Source organism: Hemitrygon akajei, chromosome 8 (genome assembly GCF_048418815.1).
Source record: "Hemitrygon akajei chromosome 8, sHemAka1.3, whole genome shotgun sequence".
Taxonomy (NCBI): Eukaryota; Metazoa; Chordata; class Chondrichthyes; order Myliobatiformes; family Dasyatidae; genus Hemitrygon; species Hemitrygon akajei.
The window spans coordinates 114,836,905-114,863,957 of NC_133131.1; the positions used below are offsets into that span (position 1 = coordinate 114,836,905).

Genomic DNA, 27,053 nt, shown 5'->3' on the forward strand with positions numbered 1-27,053 from the left:
CTCAAATCCTTTTGCTCCCCAGTTCTGGAGTACCTTTCTGACTGCCCACAGAATTCACGTCTGTTATTATTACACCTGTGTACAACCCATCACAGGTTGATACCAACCTGGCTCTTAATGAACTTTGTGAAACCATCAAAACCATGAAACCACAGTCTTATCAGAAAGGGGTAGATGGAGTTGGCTGACAACTGACTGTTGTATGGAAGAGCAAGCTGCTTCAGTGTTGACTATAAACTGTAAAGGATGTCTGCTGACAATGAGGGTGAAGAGGGGTTCACCAGCTGGATTAGTGGTGAGGATGAGCATCTCGAGGGCAGTCTGTCATGCAAAAGGGTTATGAGCAGAAAAAGGGGATTGGCGAGGTCCAGACCGAGGTGCAAATGATGAGGATGAAGAATACAATGATGCAGAAGGCCCTCTGGCTTATCCCAAGGGTTACTATCCACCCTTGTTACATGAATATGAAAATTAAAATGTACAATAACCCCGGCATTGATAATCCAACTCGTCATGGAATGACTAAAGGAAGGAATGAGGAATTATATACAGAATTAAAAGGGCTAAAACCTAACTGAATTATTTGGAGCTTGGCTAGTTATGCTGTGCAAATAATGTTGCAAAATAACTAATCTGCTAAATGTGGAATAGATGCAAGGAACAAAGGAGTGGTTGCCTCACTACAAGAAGGACGTGGAAACCATAGAAAGAGTGCAGAGGAGATTTACAAGGATGATGTCTGGATTGGGGAGCATGCCTCATGAGAATAGGTTGCATGAACTCAGCCTTTTCTCCTTGGAGTGACAGAGGATGAGAGGTGACTTGATATACGTGTACAAGATAATGAGGGGCATTGATCATGTGGATAGTCAGAGGCTTTTTCCAAGGGCTGAAATGGCTAGCATAAGAGGGCATAGTTTTTAAGGTGCTTGGAAGTAGGTACAGAGGAGATGTCAGGGGTAAGTTGTTTTTTTAAAAAAACCCAAAGAGTGATGAGTGCGTGAAATGGACTGCCAGTGGCGGCGGAAACGATAAGATCTTTTAAGAGACTCCTGGATGGCTACATGGAGCTTAGAAAAATAGAGGGCTATGGGTAAAGCCTGGGTAGTTCTAAGGTAGGGACATAGAAACATGGAAAATGTACAGCACAATACAGGCCCTTCAGTCCACAAAGCTGTGCCGAACATGTTCTAAGGACCTGTATTATACTGTAGGTTTTCTATACTTCTATGAGTACTTGTTGCAGGAGAAAATGTATAATACATTCCCGAGGAATGTATACAAACCTCTGACCAGTAGCTGGGATGTGGGCTACAAATACAGCAGGATATAGAAAACACGTGTAATAAAGGCACTGTTATGATAATCATGGAATGAGAATTTCAATATGCAGGTCGATTGGGAAAATCCAACTGGTGCTAAATCCCAAAAGAGGGAATTTATACAACACCTATGAGATGGTAGTTTGAGCCCACTATGGGAATAACAATTCTGGATTGGGTGTTATGTAATGACCCAGATTTGATTAGTGAGCTCAAGGTAAAAGAACCCTTAGGAGACAGATTATAATAATCAAATTCACCCTGCAGTTTGAGGTGGAGAAGCTAAAATTGGATGCATCGTTATTACAGTGGAGTAAAAAGATTTACAGAGGCATGAGAAAGGAGCGGTCCAAAGTTGATTTGGAAGCGGACACAGAAGGGATGATGGTTCAACAGTAATGGCTGGTGGTTCTTGGGGAAATTCGATATTCGAAATTCGACCCCAAAAATGAAGCAATAAATATTCTATAAGGAGAATGAGGCAACAGTGGCTGACAAAGGAAGTCAAATACAGCATAAAAACAAGAGAATATATCATATTGCAAAAAAAGTGGGAAGGTAGAAGATTGGGAAGCATTTGAAACCAGAAGGCAACTAAAAAAACGCCAATACAGAAAAAAAATAAATGAAGGTAAGCTAGCTAATAATATCAAAGAGGATACCAAAAGTTTTTCAGATATATAAAGAGTAAAGAGATGAGTGAATATTGGACTGCTGGAACATGATACTGGAGAGGTAGCAATGGGGGACAAAAATGGTGAATGAGCCTAATAAATACTTTGCTAATAGTTATAAACCGAAGTGAATGTCATTGCTATTACTAAACAGACTTTCTGCTTGGGAAGCTGAAAGTCTGCAGGTAGGTAAGTTGCCTAGACCAGATGGACTACACCCCAGGTTCTGAAAGAGGCAGGTGAAGAGATTATGGAGGTATTAGTAATGACCATTCAAGAGTAATATCAAGTAGTGATCTTTTCTGGAATGGTTCTGAGGGCTGAAAAACTTCAAATGTCACTCTACTCTCAGGGAGGGAGCAGAAGAAAGGGAATTTATAGGCCAACTAGCCTAATTTCAGAAAGATATTGGAGTCTATTTCTAAGGATGAGGTTTTGGGGTACTTGGAGGCACATGATAAAAATAGGCTAAAGTCAGCATGGCTTTCTTAAGGGAAAATCTTGCCTGACAAATCTTTTGGAATTCTGAGGAAAAACAGGCAGGATAGACAAAGGAGAGTCAGTGGATGTTGTTTATTTGGATTTTCAGAAGGCTTTTGATAAGGTGCCGCACATGAAGCTGATTAACAAGATAAAAGCCCATGGCATTACAGGAAAGGTTAGCATGGAAAGATTTGCTCACTGGCAGGAGGCATAGAGTGGGAACAAAGGAGGCCTTTTCTGGTTAGCTGCCAGTGACTAATGGTGTGTCACAGGGGTCAATGTTGTGACTGCTTCTTTTCACATTATATGTCAATGAATTGAATGAAGGAATTGATGGGATTTGTGGCCAGGTTTGTAGATAATACAAAGGTAGATGAAAGGGCAGGTAGTGCTGAGGCAGGGTGTCTGCAGAAGAACTTAAGATTGGGGGAATAGGCAAAGTGGCAGATAGGATATAGTGTAAGGAATTGCATGGTCATACGCTCTGGCTGAAGAAATAAAGGTGTGGATTATTTTGTAAATGGGGAGAAAATTCAAAAATCAGAGGTGCGAAGAGACCTGGGAGGTCTCATGCAGGATTTCCTGAAGTTTAACTTGCAGGATAAGGAGGTGGTAAGAAAGGCAAATGCAATGTTAGCAATCATTTTGAGAGGAATAGAATATAAAAGCAAGGATGTAATGCTGAGACTTTATAAGGCATTGGTCAGACCACACTTGGAATATTATCAGCAGTTTTGGGCCCCTTATCTCAGAAAAGATGTTCTGACAATGGACAGGACCCAGAAGAGGTTCACGAGAATTATCCCAGGAATGAAAGGGTTAACCGCCTGATGGCTCTTGCTGGAGTTTAGAAGAATGAGGGGATATCTCATTGAAACATACTGATTATCAAAAGGATGTGGAGAGGACTGTTCCTACTGAGTGGGAGTTTAGGACCAAAGGGCAGAACTTCAGATTTGGGGGATATCTATTAAGAACAGTTATAATTTCTTTCCCCAGAAGGTGGTGAATCTATGGAATTCATTGCCATAGACAACTGTGCAGGCAAAGTTATTGTGTATATTGAAAGCAGAGGTTGACAGGTTCTTGACTAATCAGGGTGTCAAAAGCTACAGTGAAAAAGCAGGAGAATGGAGATGTGAGGGATTCTGCCATGATTGAATGGTGGATCAAACTTGATAAGCCAAATGGTCTAATTCTGCTCCTGTCTTACAGAGTTGTGGTCACTGCTTCCAAAATGTTCTGCCAAGTATTATACGCAGAGTACAACACTGGTGGGGAAAGAAAGTGGGACCAATTATGTAGCTCATTCAAGTAGTTGGCATTAGTATGACCATAATTGGTGACCTTTTTCAGACAGACCAATTGCAAGTTTATTGAAACCCTACACCTCAAGCTGTTTATATTTGATTAAACATTCATACCTTTACCCCTTAACATGAAAAAAATCCAAATACAAATTTCATTAGTTTAATGGTCTTCAAGACAGCTTTAGAATTTATTACTGGATAGAAAAGAAACTTCCAAGTTAGCAAAGGACAAAATAAAGACTATTCTGTATTAATACACATCTTGAACAAATCACTGAGTAAATACATTGTCACACCATAATGGGTCTGACAATGTATTTCAGTTAGATAAAGCTGGTTCGCAAATACTGCTATTCCGGGCTTCTTATATGAATGGATGAGACATTAGCATAAACAAAATAAAATACTAAGTCCAAGATATGATTCTCAGGCAAGAAACAACACGTCTTCTCTGAAAAAGTACATTACGACTTAAGTCTTTGAAGCAATGAAAAATAATTGGTAGGCTAAACCTGAATGTTGTTCAGAGTCAGGTGGTCAGAACATAATTTTATGGGGAATATGTCAAATATGAAAAGGACAAAGGAACGATATTCTGCGATGGTTAAATGAACTGTGAAAATATTTTCATGGGGCATAAAATAACCAGAGCAAGTACCCTGCTCCTTTTCCACAATTTCAATCCCACATAAATATTTAACTATATACATTAAGTAAATGAAAATCCTTCACAAAGAGATTTTTAAAAAAGCAGTATATCTATACAACACATTATAAATATAACATGCCTTTATATAATCATCTGATGCTTGACGTTGGGATCTGTGCCTATTCATTGGCAAATATGTCCATGACTGCGTTTGCACTCCACGATCAACATATTTCTGAAAAATAAATGTTTAAACAAAAGCACTTACTTTTGGGCAGAGTGTAAAGACAAAAGCCATCATTTCCTAGAAGTAAAATACGCTTAAAAATTGAGATCATTAAAGAACATTTGATCCTCAATGGGACAGCAAAAAAACACAAGAATATGTTCTCTATATTAACAAGAAACAGATCACAAGTCTCGTCTGTGCCAGTGTATATTCCACTTAAATTTTGACCTGTCCTTCGTCTAATTGGAATAATCTATTGAAAATAAACTCCAGATATTAATGATGGAGTGGCCCAGTAGGGGGAGGCTGGTAAAAATAGAAATGATAGCAGTGGATGACAGGTGGAAGTGACAAAAGGAACATGGAATAAAGGAAGGAAGGTGCTCAGGGAATAACCGATGGGAGAAGTTTGTGCATGTGGGCAGAAGGTTAGGGAGAGGGGAAATAGGGTGAATTGGGCCAGAAGAGATTTAAAAAAGACAGAGGGAATTAACTGAGAGTGAGAGCTCAATGTTTATACTGCCAGTTTGGAGACTGCCCAAGCAGAATAGAAGATGTTGTTTATAAGATACATTTCACCTCAACTTGGCAAAGGAAGATTCAGAAAATAAATGTTAATGTGAGAATGCGAAGTGGAGTTAAAGAAGATGGACACCAATCAATAAATAACACTAAAGCAATAACTAACACTATGGGATCTACATGTGAAAGACTGCATCAGCTGGAAGGCTCTTTAAGGTCCTGAATGATGAGAGAAGTAATGCAAGACGCAGGTATTAAACCTTTGAGGTTACAGACGAGCATGCTTAGAGAGCGAGGGAGATGTCTGGCAAGGGAGTTATAACAAGGAGAGTTATAACTCTATGGAGATAGTCATTCTTGTGGAAAGTGGATGGGCAGGGAGGAGGTGTGATGCAGGAATTCAATGAAGATGGTGGAAATTGCTAAGAATATGCAGAATACATATGCAGATGGAATGGCAAATAAGTACTGGGGATCTCCAACAGTATTCTATGCTAGGTGATGGGGGAAACCCCAAATTCTGAAAAAGGAAAATCTCATCTCACATGGGCTGGTAGGGAAGGCCTCATAATAACAACAGGTGCAGCAAAGAAACTGAGGAAACAGAATAGCTGTCTTTAAGTGATAGGTATCGTTGAGGTTGCTATGGTTATCAATCAGTTTGTAGTAGATGTCAGTGGAGAAATCTCTACCAATAATTACTACAGAGTTAGCAGACCAACCATTTATATTTTCATTTCTAAATTAGGGAGACAGTTTTGCAAGTGAAGCAGTGATTACTTGCACTTCTTACAATGTAGTCTATTGCATTGAAAAAACTAAACGGATAACATGATCAATGTCTAAAACCTTCTAGGTGCCTGCCATTTTAATTCATCCCAGATCCATCTATTACTCGTTGCACTGTACAGAACTCAATACAAGCCTGAGGAATAACAAAACAAAAATGCTAAATCATTGTCTATACATTTCCACTTGCCATTTTCTATCTGTGTGTATTGTGCGGCCTGCTGATAATATCCCAGAACCATAGCCACAAATTGAACAACCATAGCATTTTATCCCATTTGCCAATGCCATCTCAGAAAATCCATTGATTTCACACAGTCAATATTTCCGAGACAAACACAAAGTTCACTGCAGATGTACGTGTTGATTTCCAAGACAAGTTTTTTTCCTCAAGTCTGAAGGAAATAGGAATACAGATATTCCATCATCTGAAACATTTCTCTTTCCATAGATGCTGACTGGTCTGCATAGTTTTATTTCCCAGCATTTGCATTCTCCTTTCTTTTTCTGCCCCCTCCCACTCCTATTTCTATAAGCATAAGCTTACAATGGCCAACTCATTACTCAGGTCTAGTGCCTTCATGTTCAGGTAACGGTCCCGATCAGGTTCTTCTCCCCCTCCCCCCAACTCCTTCCCCTCGGTGTATTACACATTTCATCTTCTCATCTACTGCAATTCTACACACATTTCCCAGTTCCAATGGATCACAAACCCAAACTTAGCTGTTTCTCTTTCCACAGATGTTGAGTTTTTAAAAGAATTTTCTATTTTATTTCAGAATATGCTATTACTTTCTCCATTATGCCTGTTGCAATTTTATGTAACTGTACCTATAACATGCACCTAAACCATCTTGTTTCCTATCTGCATAAAATTCCCCAATTGACTGTCTTGGTGGCAATCTTATAACAATTATTTTTATTCTTTCCCACCAATGGAAATTAGGAGGAAAAACTGTTCTTTGATCACTTGTGTATGTATCATAACATGCCATTATAATACACTGCTCCAAAATTAAGTCTCCAACTTCAACTTGTGGTATCTTGCTTTACGTATTGCTAACTCCCCAAACCATGATCCAAGATGAAGAACAAATGGGATTTATATCCAGCCACTTCAACATCTAGCAGATATAGGAACACAACTTTGAAGTGTAGATGACATTTCCTGTTCATCTATAATTAGACCTTTCCTTTGCTACTATACTGCTATTACAGCCTCTTGCCCTCACCCATTTCCAGCTTGTAACACCTATTTTTTTTTTCTCTAATGTACAAATCTGGCAGAATTAGTCCTAAAGACTAGAGATGCTATCTGATTTATTGAGTCTGGATTAAAATTTGTTAATTAGCTTCTACAAAAGCAAATTTTTAGATTAACTTGCATTCAATACACACAGACGAGCCATTAAGATTTTCTTAAAAGTTGCAAATACTATTCACCCTTTTAAAATAGTCTTACTTTTGCTCACATAATTCAATGATCATGCATAAAGGTTCAACTGTTTTTACACCACATGAATAGAATATTTTAATTGGTGTTCCCTTCAGCTTTCCAGGAGGCTATTGCAGAAATTATGAAGGCTCCAGCAGAGATACTTAAAACATCCTCAGCAACAGTGAGGTATGGAGGATTGAAGGATAACTGTTAAAAACTGTTAGGGTCAGCACAACATTGTGGGTCGAAGGGCCTGTACTGTGCCGTATTGTTCTATAAAAATAAGCCAAGAAATTATTGGATCATAAGCCTGACGTCAGTAGAGAGCAAGTTAATAGAAGGCATTCTAAGGTACCAGAATACAAGTATTTGGATAGACAGAGAGTGATAAGGGATAGTCCATGTGGCTTTGTGTGTGGTAGGTTGTGTCTGACGAATCTTGCTGTTTTGAGGAAGTAACTAAAAAAACTTGAAGGCAAGGCAGTGGATGTTGGCTACATGGACTTTGACAAGGTCCCAAATGGGATCCTGGTTGGTGGTTCAGATGCTTGGCATTCAAGATTAGACAACAAATTGGATTGGACATTGGCTTTGTGCAAGAGTGGTAGTAGATGGCTGCCTCTCTGACTGGAGGTCTGTGATAAGTGGTGTGCTATGTGCTAAGTGCAGTAAGTGCTGGGTATGTTGTTGTTTATCATCTTTATCAATGATATGGATGATAATATAGTAAACTGGATTGGCAAATTTGCTGATGACACCAAGATTGGGCGCATTGTGGACAGAGAGCAAGAATATCAAATCTTGTAGCGGGATCTGCACCAGCTGAAAAAAAAAGAGCAGAAAATTTTCAGAGTGAATTTAATGCTGATATGAGAAGGATGTTACACTTTGGAAGGACACATCAGGATTGAATTTACTTGGTGAGCGGCAGGGCATTGAGGAATGTGGTAAGAGGAGGATCTGGGAATACAGATACACAATTCCTTGTGTCAGAAGTAGATGGGGTTATAAAGAGCTTCTGGCACATGAGGCTTTGTAAAACAAAGTATGAGTACAGGAGTTAGATGTTATGTTGAAGTTTATCAAGACATTGGTGAGGCCTAATTTGAAGACTTCAAAGATGTTGCTACGTATTGACAACCTAAGATTATAGGGAAAGGTTGAATTAGTTAGGACCTTAATTCCTACAGTGTAGGAGACTAAGATGAAATTTGAAAGAGGTATACAAAATTACGAGTGGGTATAGATAGAGGCTTTTTCACTGAAGTTGGGCGAGACTAGAGCTACAGGTCATGGGTTAAAGATGAATGGTGAAATATTTAAGGAAACATGAGGAGGAGCTTCTTCACTCAACAAGGGTGGTGGGAATGTTGAACAAGCTGCCAGTGGAAGTGGTGGGTGCAGGTTCAATGTCAATATTTAGACAAATTTGCATCATAAGGCTATGATCCTAAGAGAGCTACGAGAGAGTGAGGTCGCTAATACTGAACAAATTAATACAACACACACAAAATGCTGCTGGAACTCAGCAGGCCAGGCAGCATCTGTAGGAAGAAGCACTGTCAACGTTTCGGCCCGAGACCCTCCGTCTGTGTTGCATGAATTTCCAGCATCTGCAGATTTTCTCGTGTTTGCATGAACTAACATGGAATTATGATGTATTGGCCATTACAGAGACATGGCTGGCACCAGGGCAGGAGTTGATTCTCAATATTCCTGGATTTCAGTGCTTTAAAAGGGATAGAGATGGGGTAAAAAGGGGAGGAGGGGTGGCATTACTGGTCAGGGATACTATTACAGCTACAGAAAGGGTGGGTAATGTAGCAGGATCCTTTTTTGAGTCAGTATGGGTGGAAGTCAGGAACAGGAAGGGAGCAGCTACTCTATTGGGGGTATTCTATAGGCCCCCTGGTAGCAGCAGAGATACCAAGGAGCAGATTCAGAGGCAGATTTTGGAAAGGTACAAAAATAACAGGGTTATCATGGGTGACTTTAACTTCCCTAATATTGATTGGCACCTGATTAGTTCCAAGGGTTTAGATGAGGCAGAATTTGTTAAGTGTGTCCAGGACAGATTGCTATCACAGTATGTTGACAGGCTGACTAGGGGGAATGTCATACTAGATTTAGTATTAGGTAACAAACCGCGTCAGGTCACAGATCTCTCAGTGGGTGAGCATCTGGGAGACAGCAATCACCGCTCCCTGGTTTTTAGGATTATTATAGAAAAGGATAGAATCAGAGAGAGGACAGGAAAATTTTTAATTGGGGAAGGGCAAATTATGAGGCTATAAGGCTAGAACTTGTGAGTGTGAATTGAGATGATGTTTTTGCAGGGAAATGTACTACGGACATGTGGTCGATGTTTAAGGATCTTTTGCAGGATGTTAGGGATAAACTTGTCCCGGTGAGGAAGATAAAGAATGGTAGGGTGAAGGAACCATGGGTGACAAGTGAGGTGGAAAACCTAGTCAGGTGGAAGAAGGCAGCATACATGAGGTTTACGAAGCAAGGATCAGATGGGTCTGTTGAGGAATATAGGGTAGCAAGAAAGGAGCTTAAGAAGGGGCTGAGAAGAGCAAGGGGGCATGAGAAGGCCTTGGCGAGTAGGGTAAGGAAAAATCCCAAGTCATTCTTCAACTATGTGAAGAATGAAAGGATGACAGGAGTGAAGGTAGGACTGATTAGAGATAAAGGTGGGAAGATGTGCCTGGATGCTGTGGAAGTGAGCGAGGTCCTCAATGAATACTTCTCTTTGGTATTCACCAATGAGAGGGAACTTGATGACGGTGAGGACAATATGAGTGAGGTTGATGTTCTGGAGCATGTTGATATTAAGGGAGAAGTGGTGTTGGAGTTGTTAAAATACATTAGGATGGATAAGCCCCTGGGGCCTGACGGAATATTCCCCAGGCTGCTCCACGAGGTGAGGGAAGAGATTGCTGAGCCTCTGGCTAGGATCTTTATGTCCTCGTTGTCCACAGGAATGGTACCGGAGGATTGGAGGGAGGTGAATGTTGTCCCCTTGTTCAAAAAAGATAGGAGGGATGGTCTGAGTAATTATAGACTAGTGAGCCTTACATCTGTGGTGGGAAAGCTGTTGGAAAAGATTCTTAGAGATAGGATCTATGGGCATTTAGAGAATCATGGTCTGATCAGGGACAGTCAGCATGGCTTTGTGAAGGGCAGATCGTGTCTAACAAGCCTGATAGAGTTCTTTGAGGAGGTGACCAGGCATATAGATGAGGGTAGTGCAGTGGATGTGATCTACATGGATTTTAGTAAGGCACTTGACAAGGTTCCACATGGTAGGCTTATTCAGAAAGTCAGAAGGCATGGGATCCAGGGAAGTTTGGCCAGGTGGATTCAGAATTGGCTTGCCTGCAGAAAGTAGAGGGTCATGGTGTAGGGAGTACATTCAAATTGGAGGGTTGTGACTAGTGGTGTCTCACAAGGATCTGTTCTGGGACCTCTACTTCTCGTGATTGTTATTAATGACCTGGATGTGGGGGTAGAAGGGTGGGTTGGCAAGTTTGCAGATGACATAAAGGTTGGTGGTGTTGTAGATAGAGTAGAGGATTGTCCAAGATTGTAGAGACACATTGATAGGATGCAGGAGTGGGCTGAGAAATGGCAGATGGAGTTCAACCCGGAGAAGTGTGAGGTGGTACACTTTGGAAGGACAAACTCCGAGGCAGAGTACAAAGTAAATGTGGGAGATGTGGGGGTACATGTCCACAGATCCCTGAAAGTTGCCTCACAGGTAGATAGGGTAGTTAAGAAAGTTTATGGGGTGTTAGCTTTCATAAGTCGAGGGATAGAGTTTAAGAGACACGATGTAATGATGCAGCTCTATAAAACTCTGGTTAGACCACACTTGGAGTACTGTGTCCAGTTCTGGTCACCTCACTATAGGAAGGATGTGGAAGCATTGTAAAGGATACAGAGGAGATTTACCAGATTGCTGCCTGGTTTAGAGAGTATGGATTATGATCAGAGATTAAGGGAGCTAGGGCTTTACTCTTTGGAGAGAAGGAGGATGAGAGGAGACATGATAGAGGTGTACAACATATTAAGAGGAATAGATAGAGTGGATAGTCAGCGCCTCTTCCCCAGGGCACCAGTGCTCGATACAAGAGGATTTGGCTTCAAGGTAAGGGGTGAGAAATTCAAGGAGGATATTAGAGGAAGGTTTTTTACTCAGAGAGCTGTTGGTGCGTAGAATGCACTGCCTGAATCAGTGGCGGAGGCAGATACACTAGTGAAGTTTAAGAGACTACTAGGCAGGTATATGGAGGAATTTAAAGTGGGGGGTTATATGGGAGGCAGGGTTTGAGGGTTGGCACAACATTGTGGGCTGAGGGGCCTGTAATGTGTTGTACTATTCTATGTTCTATGATCTATTAACAATAGTTCAGCACAAACTAAATATGCCAAACGGTCTACTTCTGTGCCATGTTCTGTGACTGACTCAATTGTAGATGTCCTACCCTTTAGTCCAAGACTATGTCAGACTCTAAATTCTATTGTCATATGAAATATCCTACATGTATGCACACACTGAAATTTGCAACTTGTACCAGCATTTTTGCTCTCATTCTGCGAAGCTAGAAAATATAGGCCTCAAGTCAATCAACCCCAACATAGCAAATCCATCCTGGAAACAGTGTAATGAATCTTCACTACACTCTCTCTGTTGCAAGGATCTCCTTTCCCAGATTGAGACCAAACAATGCACAAAAAGCCTAGGTGCAATCTCATAAAGGCCCTATATTATTGCGATAAGATTTTCATTCACATCCTTTCACAATGTAGGCCAACATCTATTCAACTTCCTAATCACTTGCTTAATCCAAATGTTGGCTTTCAATTATTTAAACATTTTCGTGTACAAAACCAAAATAGCAAGAGACTGAATGTTACTTTCACATTTTTCCCTATGATAGGCAAGAACATTCCTGACACAACACAGTCAGCTTGTTCATTTTCTTTTGAAATATTGGTTCAAATGCCATAATTTACTCAGCCAAATAATTAATATAAAGTGATTAGTCTTTACAGAGTTCTGACTTCACACTGAAGACATCTGCCATCACGATGCAACACTGCAAATATGTTAAATGGCTTGGAATTGCAACAGCTCTGGGAGCTCAAACTGTGCATCCACGTGGCCACTGCACATCAGGCACACACTATCACAATCTGTAACATTGTAGATTATACAGAAACAAACCACATTATCAAATCCAGGATGTTGGTGGAGGTTGTGTATTTGAAAGATGCCCTTCCAAAAGCCTGGGCAAGTAACTCCAGTACTTTCTATAAATAGTATGTACTGTAGCCTGTGTGCTAGTGATGGAGGCAATGGATACTTAGGGTGATTGAAATGCCATCAAACAAATGGTTTGTTTTCATTTTGAGCTTCTTGAGAGTCATGTTCCCTACACTCATTCAGGCACGTAGGAATAATCAAACACATTCCTATGCTTTCATGATGGGGTTAAAGTCTTTAAGCAGACAGGCTACTCACTATTAGTTCTGACTTCTGACATGCTTGCAACTGATTCATTTGGAGCTTCTGGTCAATGACAACTCCCAGAAGTCAACTATAATCGTATTAAACAGTGCAGCAACTTTGAAAGGCCAAAATCTTGCTCCCAATTCATTTGCTCGTATGCTCAAAGGAATCAACATTTGCTGCATGTTATTTGCAAGTATCAGCCTGTGTTTGAATATTGCTGTCATTCTGTACGTGCAGTTTTGGCTTTTTTATTAGCATAACACAGATATACAATTATTAGCATTTTTGGAAAGACCATTTTAAGGGAGTTAGATGGTTGAGCATAGGACACTGTTCCAAGTACAACATTTGGGGTCTCTTAAAAAGCCTCTTGTGCCAAGTACGATTCCACCAATGAATCAAATTTTACTGTGGCCCTTTGACTCTTGATAAATATTGCTTCCTTAAATGCAGTCATTCACTCTGATCACACCTTTGGAATTGGCCCTTTAGCAGCTTTGTTCCAAAATGACAAGTAGAGAAACTAAACGGTCCTGATAAAACCTAAGATGAACACATTCCTGACAATTTAAAATTTAGATTTTCATGTTGCCACATGACTGCCATTATTTTTATCTACAACATGGGTAACAGTGCAGTTGCTAGTGGACGTTTTCAGCACCACAGTTGGGATTCTCATTGTTTCCAGTAGTCTCAGGCATTGCTATGATCAGATTGAATTGTACTGGCTTCTGTCAGTGAGAAGGTCATGAGACAAGATTATACAGATAGTAGATTCCAGTTAAACAGGACAGCCGCTTATTTGGATCAAGACAAAAACTAATCAAGAAGGTAGTCGGGATTCTCTGTTTATTTTGGACACTATGCTGCTTAATCGGAGCAGGAGATGGTTGGTGAATTGTTTCCAACTAGCATCAGTCATGTGCCCTTGTGTGGCCATCAGATAACAGTGCTTGGAGTGCAGAGTTTTTAAAAATAGCATCAGTTGTGTGTGTTTGTGTTCAAAAGACAATGCTTTTCATTACTTAGAGTTGACAGGAAATAAGCAAGTAATTCTGAACTGTTTTACTCACTGCAGTTTCAAACATTCAGGCTTGGAGATGCCAGAAACAGTCAGCAGTGAAAATGAAATTATTTTACTACTTCAACAAGTTAGAAACTACAAAGATTTTGAAGTTATTGACAATAATCTTGAACATTACAATGATAATGAAGATTTGGAGGATGCAACTGTCCATACTTGATATTAATAGTGCAAGGGTCATTGGCCTAAAGTTTTGTTCTGCCTTTGCTGCACAATGCCTCATGGATATCCAGCTTTAGTCTTCCTAATTTGTTCTAAATCCATCTTAACTTCAGAGGTGCCATAAAGTTTGATGTCCTTAGTATGAAGTTGAGACCATCAGAAGTTCAGAACAATGATTACTCTTACAAATATTATGACATGTGCAACAGTTAAATTACCAGAATGGACAGCTGGTTTATCCCTGGCTGCTGGTTCTCAATACCTTTTCAGTCTAGAAGCTTCACGCTATCATGAATATCAATGTTATTTTCCCAGGAAATATCTAGTTACTCTATGCTTCTAATGTTCAATGTGAAGCACTACTAATTCTTCAGCTGATGGATAGCAGATTACAAACACGTAGAAAGTTTTTGCTACCCGAGCTGATACCTTCAGATTTTATGCGATCCATACTCTCAAGGTCACTATCCAAACCGCACATCACTGCACCACATCAATTGCAGACACAACTAATGTTGAGAGTTCAAATTAAGAAAAGACTAAGTTCAAATTAGAAAGAACATTCTTTACACTGAAAATGCAGTAATCTTCCAGTTGAGGACTACTCAGGGAAAACTGAGGAAACCAATAGTACAGAAAATAGAGGACTCATTTTCCACTATATTAACCAATTTGTTTTACATTTACTAGCTTAAGGATAGCATTGCCCTAAGCATTGATCACCTTTTTACAAGATAAATATGAGCTATTGTTATTTGACCTTTCGAAGACCCAACAGCACTGAGTCTCCTACCATAAACTAACTTAACTCTGATGTTGTTCAAGGAACCATATCAAGCCAGAAGCTACCTCACCTTACCCTGCATGCATGCATCTTTAAAAGAAACTGCAACTATTTCATACTAGAATCACTATTACTGTCCGTCCACCATCTTGACTAGGACATATGGTGTTAGTTTTATTGTTGCTGGGTCAATATTGGAATATCTGTTCTGACATCAATGTGGAAGTATCAAAGACCATATTGGATAAGACTAATTATCACATTCTTTGGATAACTAAGATGACTAAAATATGGCCTCTAATTCCATCCTTATCCTGAAATCAAAGTGGAAATGATTGAGAATGAACAAAACTATTCACTACACAGTTCTGACAGTGGCCACTTCTCCCTCTAAAAATCAGAGCAACAATATCCCCAGCATAACCACTTTGGTGATTCCCACAATCAGTTTGAACCTACATCAGCATTTATTCATAATCAATGTATTAGAGTCAGAGTCACAGAGCAGTGCAGCACTGAGACAGACTGTTTGGCCCAACCACAGTGCCCAACTTCGTACATTTAGCTCATATTCCTCCAAACCCTACCCTTCCTCATATTTATCCAAGTGCATGTTAAATGATACTACTGTACCTGCAGAAACCACTTATTCTGTTCCACATGTTCATCACCCTTTGCAAAATTAGTTACCCCTCAAGTCCCTTTCAAATTTTCCCTTTCATTCAAAATCTATGTCCTCTAGTTTTGGACTCCTTTATCCTGGGGTAAAGACTGTTGCTGTCTATCCCATCTATGCCTAAAAAACATTTAAAATTATATCAAGTGGTCTTTCATTTTGCTACATGCGGAGGAATTAAGAACTGGTCTGACCAACATTCCCCTATGACTCAGGCCCTCTAGTCCTAGCAACATCCTCAAATCATCTCTGCACTCTTTCCAGTATAACCACACATTCTCTGTAGCAAAATTTGTTACAGGATGACCAAAACTGTAGTTTTCCAAATGCAGCCACAATAATGACTTATTCAACTGCAACATCTCCTCCTCACTGACAACAGTGCATCTCAAAGACTGTTAAACCCACTGCTTTATTCTCTCTACACCCATGATTGTGTGGTACAACACGAACTCAAATGTGATCTATAAATTTGCCAATGATGCCTGTTTGTTGGCAAAATCTCAGACAGTGACAAGGTGGTGTACGAATGAGGTAGATCAACTAGCTGAGTGGTGTCGCATCAACAGCCTTGAACTGACTATGGACTTCAGGTAGAGGAAGTCAAGGAAACACACCCTGGTCCTCTAAAGGATAAGCAGTGGAAAGGGAGAGTAATTTCAAGGTCCTAGGTGTCAACATCTTGAAAGATCCACCCAAGCTCCAACCTATTGATGCCATTATGAACAATGATCAGTGGCTATATTCCATTAGGAATTGGAAGAGATTTTGTATGTCACCAAAGACATTCACAAATTTCTAAAGATGTACCATGGAGAGCATTCTAAGTGGTTGTACCACCGTCTGGTATGGAGGTGCCACTGCACAGGATTAGCCAGAATGTAGTGGCATCCTCACCGTTCTTCCAGGAGAGTGGCCCTGGGTTTGAATCTGGTCAGCTCCCTGCATGCTTTCCACATGTGCTGATTTGAGCATTGAGCTAGCAACTCTGCCCCAAAACAGACAAAAATGCTAAAGAAATGGCAAGGTTGCTGCCCAATGTGCCGCAAGGTATGAAAAGGAACAGCAACTGGACAGGACCAGAAAAGCCTGCAGAAGGTTGCAAAGTCTGCCAACTTTATCATGGGAACTAGCCAGGTTTACCATTCACCTTAACAGAAACATGCTTCTCCAGGATATCACACTCAAAATTCTTCCACTTACCATTCATTCACTTTCAAATAATTGACCTCTGCTACAAAGGGTCCAACTCCCCCAAAATTAGACCTGTTTCAGTTCAGAAACCTATCCTGTGTACCTACATAGTAATGTTCATTACCATCTTAAAACCAATACAAATATGATCACTGGAACCACTCAGGTACTTGTCCTGCTTTGTTCCCCAACAGAAGATCCAGTTATTGCATCCTCCAAGTAAGATCTTCTGTACATTGACTCAAGAAACTTTCCTGGTCACAATTCATATATTCAACACCATTCAGGTCCTTAACACTCTAGGTGGCACAGTCAGTAGTGGGAAAATTCAAGTCTCCCACTTATCCAACCCCATTATTCTTACAACTGAGAAAATTCTCTACACACATGCTGCTCGACTTCCCACTGACGATTGTGGGGTCTATAATACAGCTCCACTGGAGGGATTCTTTTTGTTTTTACTTCTACCCATATGGCCTCAATGGACAATCCCCCAAGAATACCTTATCAAAAATGCTACACTTTTTCCTCACTTACTTATACATCTGTTACATGTGCAGCATTGGTATCCTGAATATTGAACTGACAGTACCGCCCTTTACTTAGAAATGTTACTATTATGACTATAACATCCTAGTCCTCAGTCAAACCACACTTGAGTTCATCTGCCTTGCTTGTTAAACCTCAGGCATTGAAATAAATGCCATTTAATTGAGTATTCCTTTCCCTGCCTTAACTGTGTCCTGGCTATCCTGATCACTAGACTTGCACTCACTGGATACTGCTTTATTCCTGCTCAAAGTCCCACTGCACTCACCATTCTAGTTTAAACCTTCCCAGGTAGCAGAAGAAAATTTCCCTGCCGGATTACTGGTCCTTCTTAACTTGATGTTCCCTCCCAATAATGTCTACCAAGGCTGTAGCTGCTCAACATGCATTACTCAGCCTCTATGGAGCAGGGATAGGATACCTGTTCTGCCCATTAAAAAAAAAAATCACATACGAGTAAGAAACTAAAACAAGAATTAGCATGAAGCAGCAGATGCATTGTTGGAGAGAAGCAGTGAAGGAACAAGGAAAGCGAGGAAAAAGAATCCAAATAAAATTTTAGTCATTTCAAGCAGTATAGGAGGCCATTTCATATTAAAACCACAAAATTCAATCTGTGCAGAAATTAAAATAATTATGCAAGGCTATCAACATTTGACATTCAAGCCAAGGAGACAGACAACAGAACCAAAATAAAATGGAAAGTTGGGTGAAAATATCCCTTTCTTCTTAAAATTGATTTCATGCAGTTTCACAAGAACAGTCTTTATAGATTTGTTAATTACCTTTTCTACAGTGTCTAACGGTGATGTTGAAGTTTGTTGTGCATCACATTCCCTCTGCACAAATACAGTTCCTGGATTAATCATTTCAGGACAGGGAAAGTTTGCATATCCCCCTGTGGTAGGCTAATAATGGGAGAAGGGGCAAGAGAGGTGGAGAAGAATAGGAGTTACAGAAATTTTAGTTCTTTACACTTAAGCTTAAGAAAAACTATGTAGGAACCTCAGTTCTATTATCTAAATATATTCTAGTTAATTTCAGCTCATACTCAAATGCTACATCAAAGATGTCATATTTTCTAAGCACAAAAAACTAAAGGCAATGAAATAATTGAAGCCAGTAATTTAGCTTGAGTGCAATATTCCTTTATTGCTGAAAAAAGAACAAAAGAACTGTTACATTCACAAGTTAAAGTACTTTGGATTACACCCAAAATGAAAAACTGCTCCCGAGCAAATATCGGGCCAATAAAACTTTGAATGCAATTTTTCATTCACACTAACTTGAATATATGGGCCTCAGAACTCTCATGGATCCTTAAAATATAGAAACATAGAAAACCTGTGGCATAATACAGGCCCTTCAGCCCACAAAGTTGTGCCGAACACGTCCCTACCTTAGAAATTACTAGGCTTACCTATAGCCCTCTATTTTACTAAGCTCCATGTACCTATCTAAAAGTCTCTTAAAAGACCCTATCGTATCCGCCTCCACCATTGCCAGTGGCCCATTCCACGCACTCACCACTCTACGTAAAAAAACTTACCCCGACATCTCTTCTGTACCTACTCCCCAGCATCTTAAACCTGTGTCTTTCTGTGGCAACCATTTCAGCCCTGGGAAAAAGCCTCTGACTATCCACACGATCAGTGCCTCTCATCATCTTGTACACCTCTATCAGGTCACCTCTCATCCTCCTTCACTCCAAGGAGAAAAGGCCGAGTTCACTCCAAATGTTTTCATAAGGCATGCTCCCCAATCCAGGCAACATCCTTGTAAATCTCCTCTGCACCCTTTCTATGGCTTCCACATTTTTCCTGTAATGAAGCGACCAGAAGTGAGCACAGTACTCCAAGTGGGGTCTGACCAGGGTCCTATATAGCTGCAACATTACCTCTTGGCTCCTGAATTCAATTCCATGACTGAAGGCCAATACAGCACATGCCTTCTTAACCAGAGTCAACCTGCACAGCTGCTTTGAGCGTCCTATGGACTCGGACCCCAAGATCCCTCTGATCCTCCATACTGTCAAGAGTCTTACCATTAATACTATATTCTGCCAAATACTATACTATATCTTTGACAAATATTTAGTCTTTGCAATGAAAACAAAAATATTACCCTGCATTAGCAACAGCCCAATTTTAATTTAATCAAAATTAATCTATATGTATTTATTTTATGTTATAAAGCAGCACCTTGTCCTCTATTTTGCTTCATTAATACACATTAAATGCATGTTTACTGTATGACAGCTACATCGTTAATATTTTTGAATTTCCCTCAAATTTGTTAAATGTAAATGTAAACCCGAATGAATTAAAATAAATGCACTCAAATTTACGATTAGTACTAACATTACTGGACCCGATGAAGTAAGGAACCTTTATATTAAGAAACGTACATGAAATGATCACCGTGTTTAATCAACTTGCATTTGTGATATCCCACCCTATTTGACAATTACTTCCAATGTTATATTAGATATACAGGAAAGAACATCTTAGTTAAAAGTGCAAGTTAATAGATTTGTCTATTAACTTCACCTGAGGCATCATCCATCTCCATTGACCACCTGGTGACCACTGTGTCGCTGCCTGTAATGATAGCAAAAAAGTAAAACTTCGAAGTATAATATGAAGCCAATTTCGTATCTGCTTTGCAGGTGTAATATTAGCATTTTTAATAAACATTAACAACTAAAGCTTGGTAATTGTTATTCTGAAAGTTTGTTTTTGCACTCCAAAAGTCCACTTTCAGGAATCATCTTCCTCATTTAAATAATCCAAGCAAATCCAACACATTAGCAATCCATTAAATTCTCTACCAAATCTAAAAATAATCTTTAAAGTTTCTTATTACTGCCAACTCCATATCCTGTTTATTTCACATCAAAGGAAATACATTCTTATACAAAATATTACCTGATAATTATACATGGGAGGTGAATAACCCACTTGAATTTGTGGTACTGTCTGAGAACTGGGATATGAATAAGTCTGCAGAACAAAATCATACAAAACTTATTTTCCTTTGTACAACTACAGAGCAATTTGAAAATGTAGCTAGTGATCACAATACTGTAACCAAAGGTTAACTAAAATATTTGAAAAATGAATTAGAGGACCATATACAGTCAGTTTTGGACAGTAGAGTCACTCCCTTAGTCTCTACTGTTCACCATGTTCATGCACCCATCTACACTAACCCCACCATAGGAAAAAAAAGTCATCCACCTTATTTATTCCCCTCAGTTTTGTACACCTCCAGCATGCAACCCATCCTACTTCTCCATTCTAGGGGAAAATCAATCCCCCCTTATCCAGTATCTCCTTACAACTGAAATGCTCCAATCCAGGCAATACCAGTGAAGCCTGACTGCACATTTTCTAGCATAATTACGTCCTTCATAGATGCGATAACCTCAAATACACAATGCTCCAGGTGCGGCCTAGGAAATTGTAATATGACTTCCCATTTCTTTTTTATGCAACAGCCAATGAAGGCTGAAACCTAATATATCTTTACCTTTTCATTCTGCTATCATTTTTGGTATCTGTGGATTTGTACCCAAAGGTTGCTGTGATTCAATACTCAATGGAGCCCCATCATCTAATTGTACATATCCTACCTTTTACTGTCCTCCCAAAATTCAGGACCTTGCACTTTGAGATGGAATTCCATTTGTCATTGCTCCACCTAACTGTCCACCTGAAAATATTAAGCTGCAGCCTTAAAGTTCTTTGCTATCTCCACCAAGCTTCATATCACCTACAAACTTATCAGACAGTTACTTATCATATCTTACAGGAACAAAAATTTCATTATTCACCACTACTTAGTCTTCCTCTAAGAAGAGTCTCTCTTCAACCACCTTTGGCCTTCCATTACTAAGTTATTTTCAGAACCAATTTGTCAGCCTCTCTCCTAACATCGTTAATGGCCTTACTAACCTCCATGATGATATCTACTGCAATCATATCTACTCCCACCTCACCCAAAATATGGTTTGTCTCCTTAAATAATTCAATCCAATTACAGAATAGGATTTCCCATGAACAAAACCTCGCTGACAACCTTGTTACCAACCCTTGTCATTCCATAGATGATGTCCCTGAGAATTCTTTTCCCCAGTGCCTGGGAAATAAGACAAAGGATACTGAATAAGCATGACTCACATTTTCCTCCTGTAGTTCTCAGGCTATGCACAATAGACTCTGGCTCTGTATCTCCTTGATGCATTTCTATAGGGACTGACTTTTATTAATTGCCAAATCATCCAGCATACTGTATACAGGTAGTCCTCGAGTTACGAAAGTCCGACTTACGAACAACTCGTACTTATGAACCAAGGAAGGAGAACACCGTCGGCCATTTTAAGTCAGAACGCGATGCCATCCGCCATTTTAAGTCGTTGCCGTTGACACTGTGTTGAGTGTTTAACTTTGTATTTGGCTTAAACTTTTCTTAATAAGATTCACCCTGACCCCGCTCCCCCGTTCCGGTTGGCTGGTGACGCAGCGAGATCAGCGCCGAGCTAGAGTTCGATCCAGTGACAGACCGCTCCCATGCCGGATTGATGTCGATCCAGTGACTCCCATACCATCCGTGCCAGGTTGATGTCGAGCTCTAAACTCAACCTTGTAAAAAAAAACACTGCCACCTCCAGTTTAAATTCCCACATGGAATATTGTGGAGGATCAAATACCCAAACCCAGCACAGCCTCCACTTGTCCCATTTAGCCTGTGTCAGTGCGGTGGTCCTTAGGACCCAGTGGACCTTGAGAGCTGGCGCAGCTCGGGACCCACCACCCGCAGTGTTTCTGTTCCACTGACGGGAAGCGATCGCAATTGAAAATAAAGTGGAAATAATAAAGCGTTTGGAAAGAGGTGAAACACCATCAGTCATTGGAAAAGCGTTAGGCTACAGTCAGTCAACGATCGGAACAATTTAAAAGGATAACAGATAAACTGAGAATAATGGAGCACGTGAAAGGCCCTGTCCCGATAAAAGCTACAATTATTATTATGCAACGCAGTGGTTTAATTATTGGAATACGTACGTTTCTTAAGTGTTTTATATGCATAGAAAGGTAAAATATATACTATATACTAAAACAAATGTTTGACTGACGCTAAATAATACCGGATGTACTTGTTCCGACTTGCGTACAAATCCGACTTAAAGACGGACTCAGGAATGGAACTCGTATGTAACCCAGGGACTGCCTGTATCATGATGAAGTCTGTAATAATGCTAAGCAGATTTGCAAAGTGCCCATAAACAACTGATGAAAACAATGAATTACATCTTGATATTTTTCACCAGTATCCTGTTCCTTCTGCACTTCATAATCTTATGACCAACTTCAGTGTACTCTAGTATAATCAGCTGGAAAAGTAGAGAATGGTATATCTATGCAAATGCTGAGTAAGATGGGTTGAATTCATAAGTTGGTAAGGGATAACATTGGATCACTTACAATGCTCCTAAACTGCAAACACAATTAAATCAAACATTGTTGGGATATTTACAAAACAGAGTCCATTCTTAATTTTCTAAATCCTCACCTGTTACTAGGACATACAGATCTAATATCAAGACACCAAACTTCTAAAGCAGCAAGATGTCTAAAATGTTCAAATGCATATACACGTACACAGGAAGTCTCTTTAACTTGCCTGTACATACTGAAGAGCTGACCCAGGAAATGTAGGAGAATGGAAATAGGTGTCTGTGTTTTGGCACACACAGGAAGTTGGTGACGTAATAATGGGAGCTGATCTTGCCTGGACCAAATGAATTGGATCTGATAAAAGGAAAAAAAAACTTGATTATTCAAAAAGGAAAATAAAAACCTCAAAATGGAACGTTCAATTCAGGAAATAAAAAACTCAACTACATTATGACATTTAGGTTGTGGAAGTTCACATTATAGAATTCAAACTTCAAAATACAATTATCATCAAAACATACATGTGTTACTACCTTGAGATGCATTTTTTTTGCATTCTTGCATTTTCTTAAATTAGGAACAAAATATAATTTTATGAAAAACTATGCATACAAATCACTATACAAAAATTTGAGTAACAGTACAAATAACTCCCAAAAATTTTGTGCAGGGTGAAGAGAGGTGAATAAACAGTACAAAAGAAATATTTCTGTTTTGCCCACACCCCAAATACTTTTGACACATTTAGATAATGCTATATTACACAATATACACACACATATATTATATACACTGCCTAGCAATGTCCTCTCCTCACTCTTCATGTCATTTCCAGTTGAGATTGTCATCAAACTAATATGAGATACACGTTTTTAAGTGTGTACCTCCATTCAAATTGAAGGCCGGAAGGTGGTAAGTGGAATCACAAGAGGCTGCTGCCTGCTGTCACTCTCCACTCCCCTAGATGCCTCTGCTCTTCCTGTGCTTCCCCCTCCACAAATTTATTATCTCTCTACCCATCACACATTAGATCATTTTTGCTCTACAAAGCAGCATCTGGAATTGCTTACTTCTCTAAATATAGCTGATGGCCTCTTAAAGAAATTGATACTGGATACTTGAGGCTTCTCTCTTAAGTGCCCCCTCCTCCACTATAAACCAGCAGCTGTGGTACTTTCTTTATCATTAAGAGAAAATAAATCTTGGAAGAATACAACTGCAATTATAAATTGGGTTCAGGGGGAAATAGGGTTTTGCATTATAGAGAATCATGATACAAATGTTTTCTAGAACCAACTCTTCCATCATAGAGGAATCACTTTTATATCAAACTGAACATCATGGATTCCATTAGAACCCTCAATCCTGGAATCACCTGGAATGAAGGTCGTGACGTATACAGGAAAGAACACTGAAAATATTTTTGTACTTGATAAAAGCAAAATTGCTGCTGTGCATATCCCACGTCAAGTATCTGAGATACACCAGAATTGTGATATCCATAATTAAATCAAAATCTATTATAATTGAAGCAATTGACCCTAAGAGATGCACTGTATCTATACAGAATAATCAATGGAATGCATATAACCTGCAAGTTTAAGGCAGAATTCCACTTACACGAGTCTTGTTGCTTCCTGATTGCCGGTCCTATCTTCAACTTCTTCCCTTTGAAGTTAATCTGAGACTACAAAGAACATATTTTTCATACCCTGAATTATTGCATAATAGAAATTACTAACAATACTCCATTTTCCAGTATATTTAGCACTGCAACTGAAGTAATTGCATGGACTACTACATAGAAGTTCTCCCTAACACTCTTAATTTTTAATATTACAAATTCCTTAGTAAAGGGGAAAAATCATGTTGTTTCACTAGGAATAGTAGAGTGGTTTATAAATGAAATTAGGGATAGCTTAATCATTTCAAGTTCAACTCGAAAGTTCAGTAAGTTAATTGGATGTAGACATTGAAGATTAATTGGCTAAATTTGTGGATGTCACAAAGATAGAAAGGTTGCAAAAAGACAGACTATAACAGGTATAGTCAAGTAGATAAAGATATGGCAAGTGGAAGATACCTCATCAGAAAGTACAGATTAAGTAAGAATAAGTGTTACACCTCCTGCAATTGCAGGGAAAAGTGTCATGGTCACAGAGGAATGAGCAGACAAGGGAGTCACAGATAAAGTGGCTTCTACAGAAGGCAGAAAGTGGTATGGAGAAGTTGTGGCTGACAGTGGCATCTCGGTGCAGCTGGCCGACATGGTAAAAGACGATAGGCTAAATCACAGGTGTTGTTCTTCTACAGTCCACAAGGAATAGGGAATGACTTGATTCCACTGGTCTTGTGGATTCCAAGGTAGCCAACAAGTAAAATGGGGGAAATGAAGATTGGGCAGGTGGTTACTCAGGGGTAGAGAGCTAGGTAAGCTTGAGGGAGTTTTCTCCTTTCACTGCTTAGGGTCTTTGTTTTCCCAGTGATGATTTCAGGATTCTCAATACCATCCTAAATTCTCCCCCAATTTTAGCAAACAAGCTGAGAGCAGCTCTTCAACTACCGGCGATACCCTTGACAATGATTCCATTGTACATGGCAAAGGCTTGGAAAATGAATTATATTGGAAGAAACATTCTGTGGATCAAAAGCAGACTGATACAAGGGTCAGATCTTAGGAGGAAGTAGAAGTAAGCTGTAGAGCTGGGGAAGCAACGAGGCTGGAAAGAAACAATGTCAGTTGCTGTCTAGGATTTTTTAAAAAGCCCATGTTCAATGAAAAGGTCATCATCCAATGGGATATAAAGTGTTACAGAACTGACATCAGGCTTTGCAAGGAAGAAGTCAGTTCACCAAATAACAACAGCACTGCTTTCCTCAACATGTTTCAACCCCTAACAGTGTCGGAGTTAGTGAGTAAGTTCAGCAGGATGATTACCAGAGAGTGACTAAAAGGCACAGAACAATTGAAAAGGCAACAGAACAACTGATCTTAGATAAATTGAGCGAGGAATCCATAACATTTTTAAATTGGATCAGAAGTTCTGGATATACAGGAAAAGAGTCCATAGTCCAGAATGAGATGCAATGCTTTGACAACTTCATCAGTGGAAGAGATCAAAATCATGCTGGGTGACAAAAAAAATTGGAGATGTAGTGGGAAATAAGATGTAGACTGTCCTTGGAAATCAGTGGCTGGGCAGAATATTAGAAGTTATAGTAAGTGGATCCTTGACTTCCTCACCGCTATCAGTGCAGATCAGACATAACATCCCCTCCACAATCAACCAATCAACACAGGTGCAGCTGTAGGATCTGTGCTTAGCCCAATGCTCTATTCTCTCTACACGTGACTGTATGGCTAGGCACAATTCAAGTGCTATCTACAAATTCACCAATGACACTAATATTGGCAGTATCTCAGCTGGTGATGAGGTGGTGTACGAGAGTGAAATAGATCAGCTAATTGCGTAGTTTCACTTTTCACTTGAATGTCAGTAACAGCAAGGAATTTATTATGGACTTCAGAAAAGGGAAAATTTGGAGAACACAGCAGTTTTCATAGATGGGCCCAAAAATGGAAAGATTGAGCAGCTTCAACTCAATTCCAGTGTATCATCGTCTCTTAAGATCGACTCTGGGCTCAACATATTTATACAATTACAAAGGCAGCATGCCAGCAGCTATATTTCATTAGGAGTTTAAGGAAATTTGGCATGTCAAATACTCTAGCAAATTTCTATATACATGTACTGGGGAGAGCACTCTGACTGGTTGCATCACCATCTGGTATGGACATGCCAATGCACAGGATTAGAAAAAAAAGCTCCAGAGCATTGTAAACTCAGTCACTTCCATCATTAAGGACTCTCACCATCCAGAATACGTCTTCTTTGCAACACTACTATCCTCGAGGTGGCACAGGAGCCTGAAGATATACACACACACACATTTTACGAATAGCGATTTTCCCTCTGCCATCACATTTCTGAATGGTCCATTAACCCCTGAAGATTGTGTCACATTTTTGCACTTTTATATAGTCTTATTGTTATTTATTCCAATGTTTATGCATTGCACTGTACTGCTGCCATAAATCAAATTTCATGCCATACAGTATGCCAACAATAACAATTTTGTTTTAATTGACCTGGGAATGGGCTGAGAGGAGTGTAATTAGAGAAAAACAGCATCTGAAGAGCAAGTGG

The 27,053-nt window shown here is 39.6% G+C and overlaps 1 protein-coding gene across 1 annotated transcript in view; it reads right to left on the reverse strand.

Moving 5' to 3' along the window:
• The window catches only part of dazl (deleted in azoospermia-like), a 67,577-nt gene that overhangs the window by 15,993 nt on the left and 24,531 nt on the right, over nucleotides 1-27,053 (reverse strand). The window contains exons 5-9 of the mRNA XM_073052948.1: nucleotides 24,466-24,532; nucleotides 23,068-23,199; nucleotides 19,936-19,982; nucleotides 18,172-18,294; nucleotides 4,578-4,673 (exon numbers count right to left, since the gene is read on the reverse strand). Of these exons, the coding sequence (XP_072909049.1) occupies nucleotides 4,578-4,673; nucleotides 18,172-18,294; nucleotides 19,936-19,982; nucleotides 23,068-23,199; nucleotides 24,466-24,532 (465 nt within the window). The remainder of the gene's footprint in view (nucleotides 1-4,577; nucleotides 4,674-18,171; nucleotides 18,295-19,935; nucleotides 19,983-23,067; nucleotides 23,200-24,465; nucleotides 24,533-27,053) is intronic.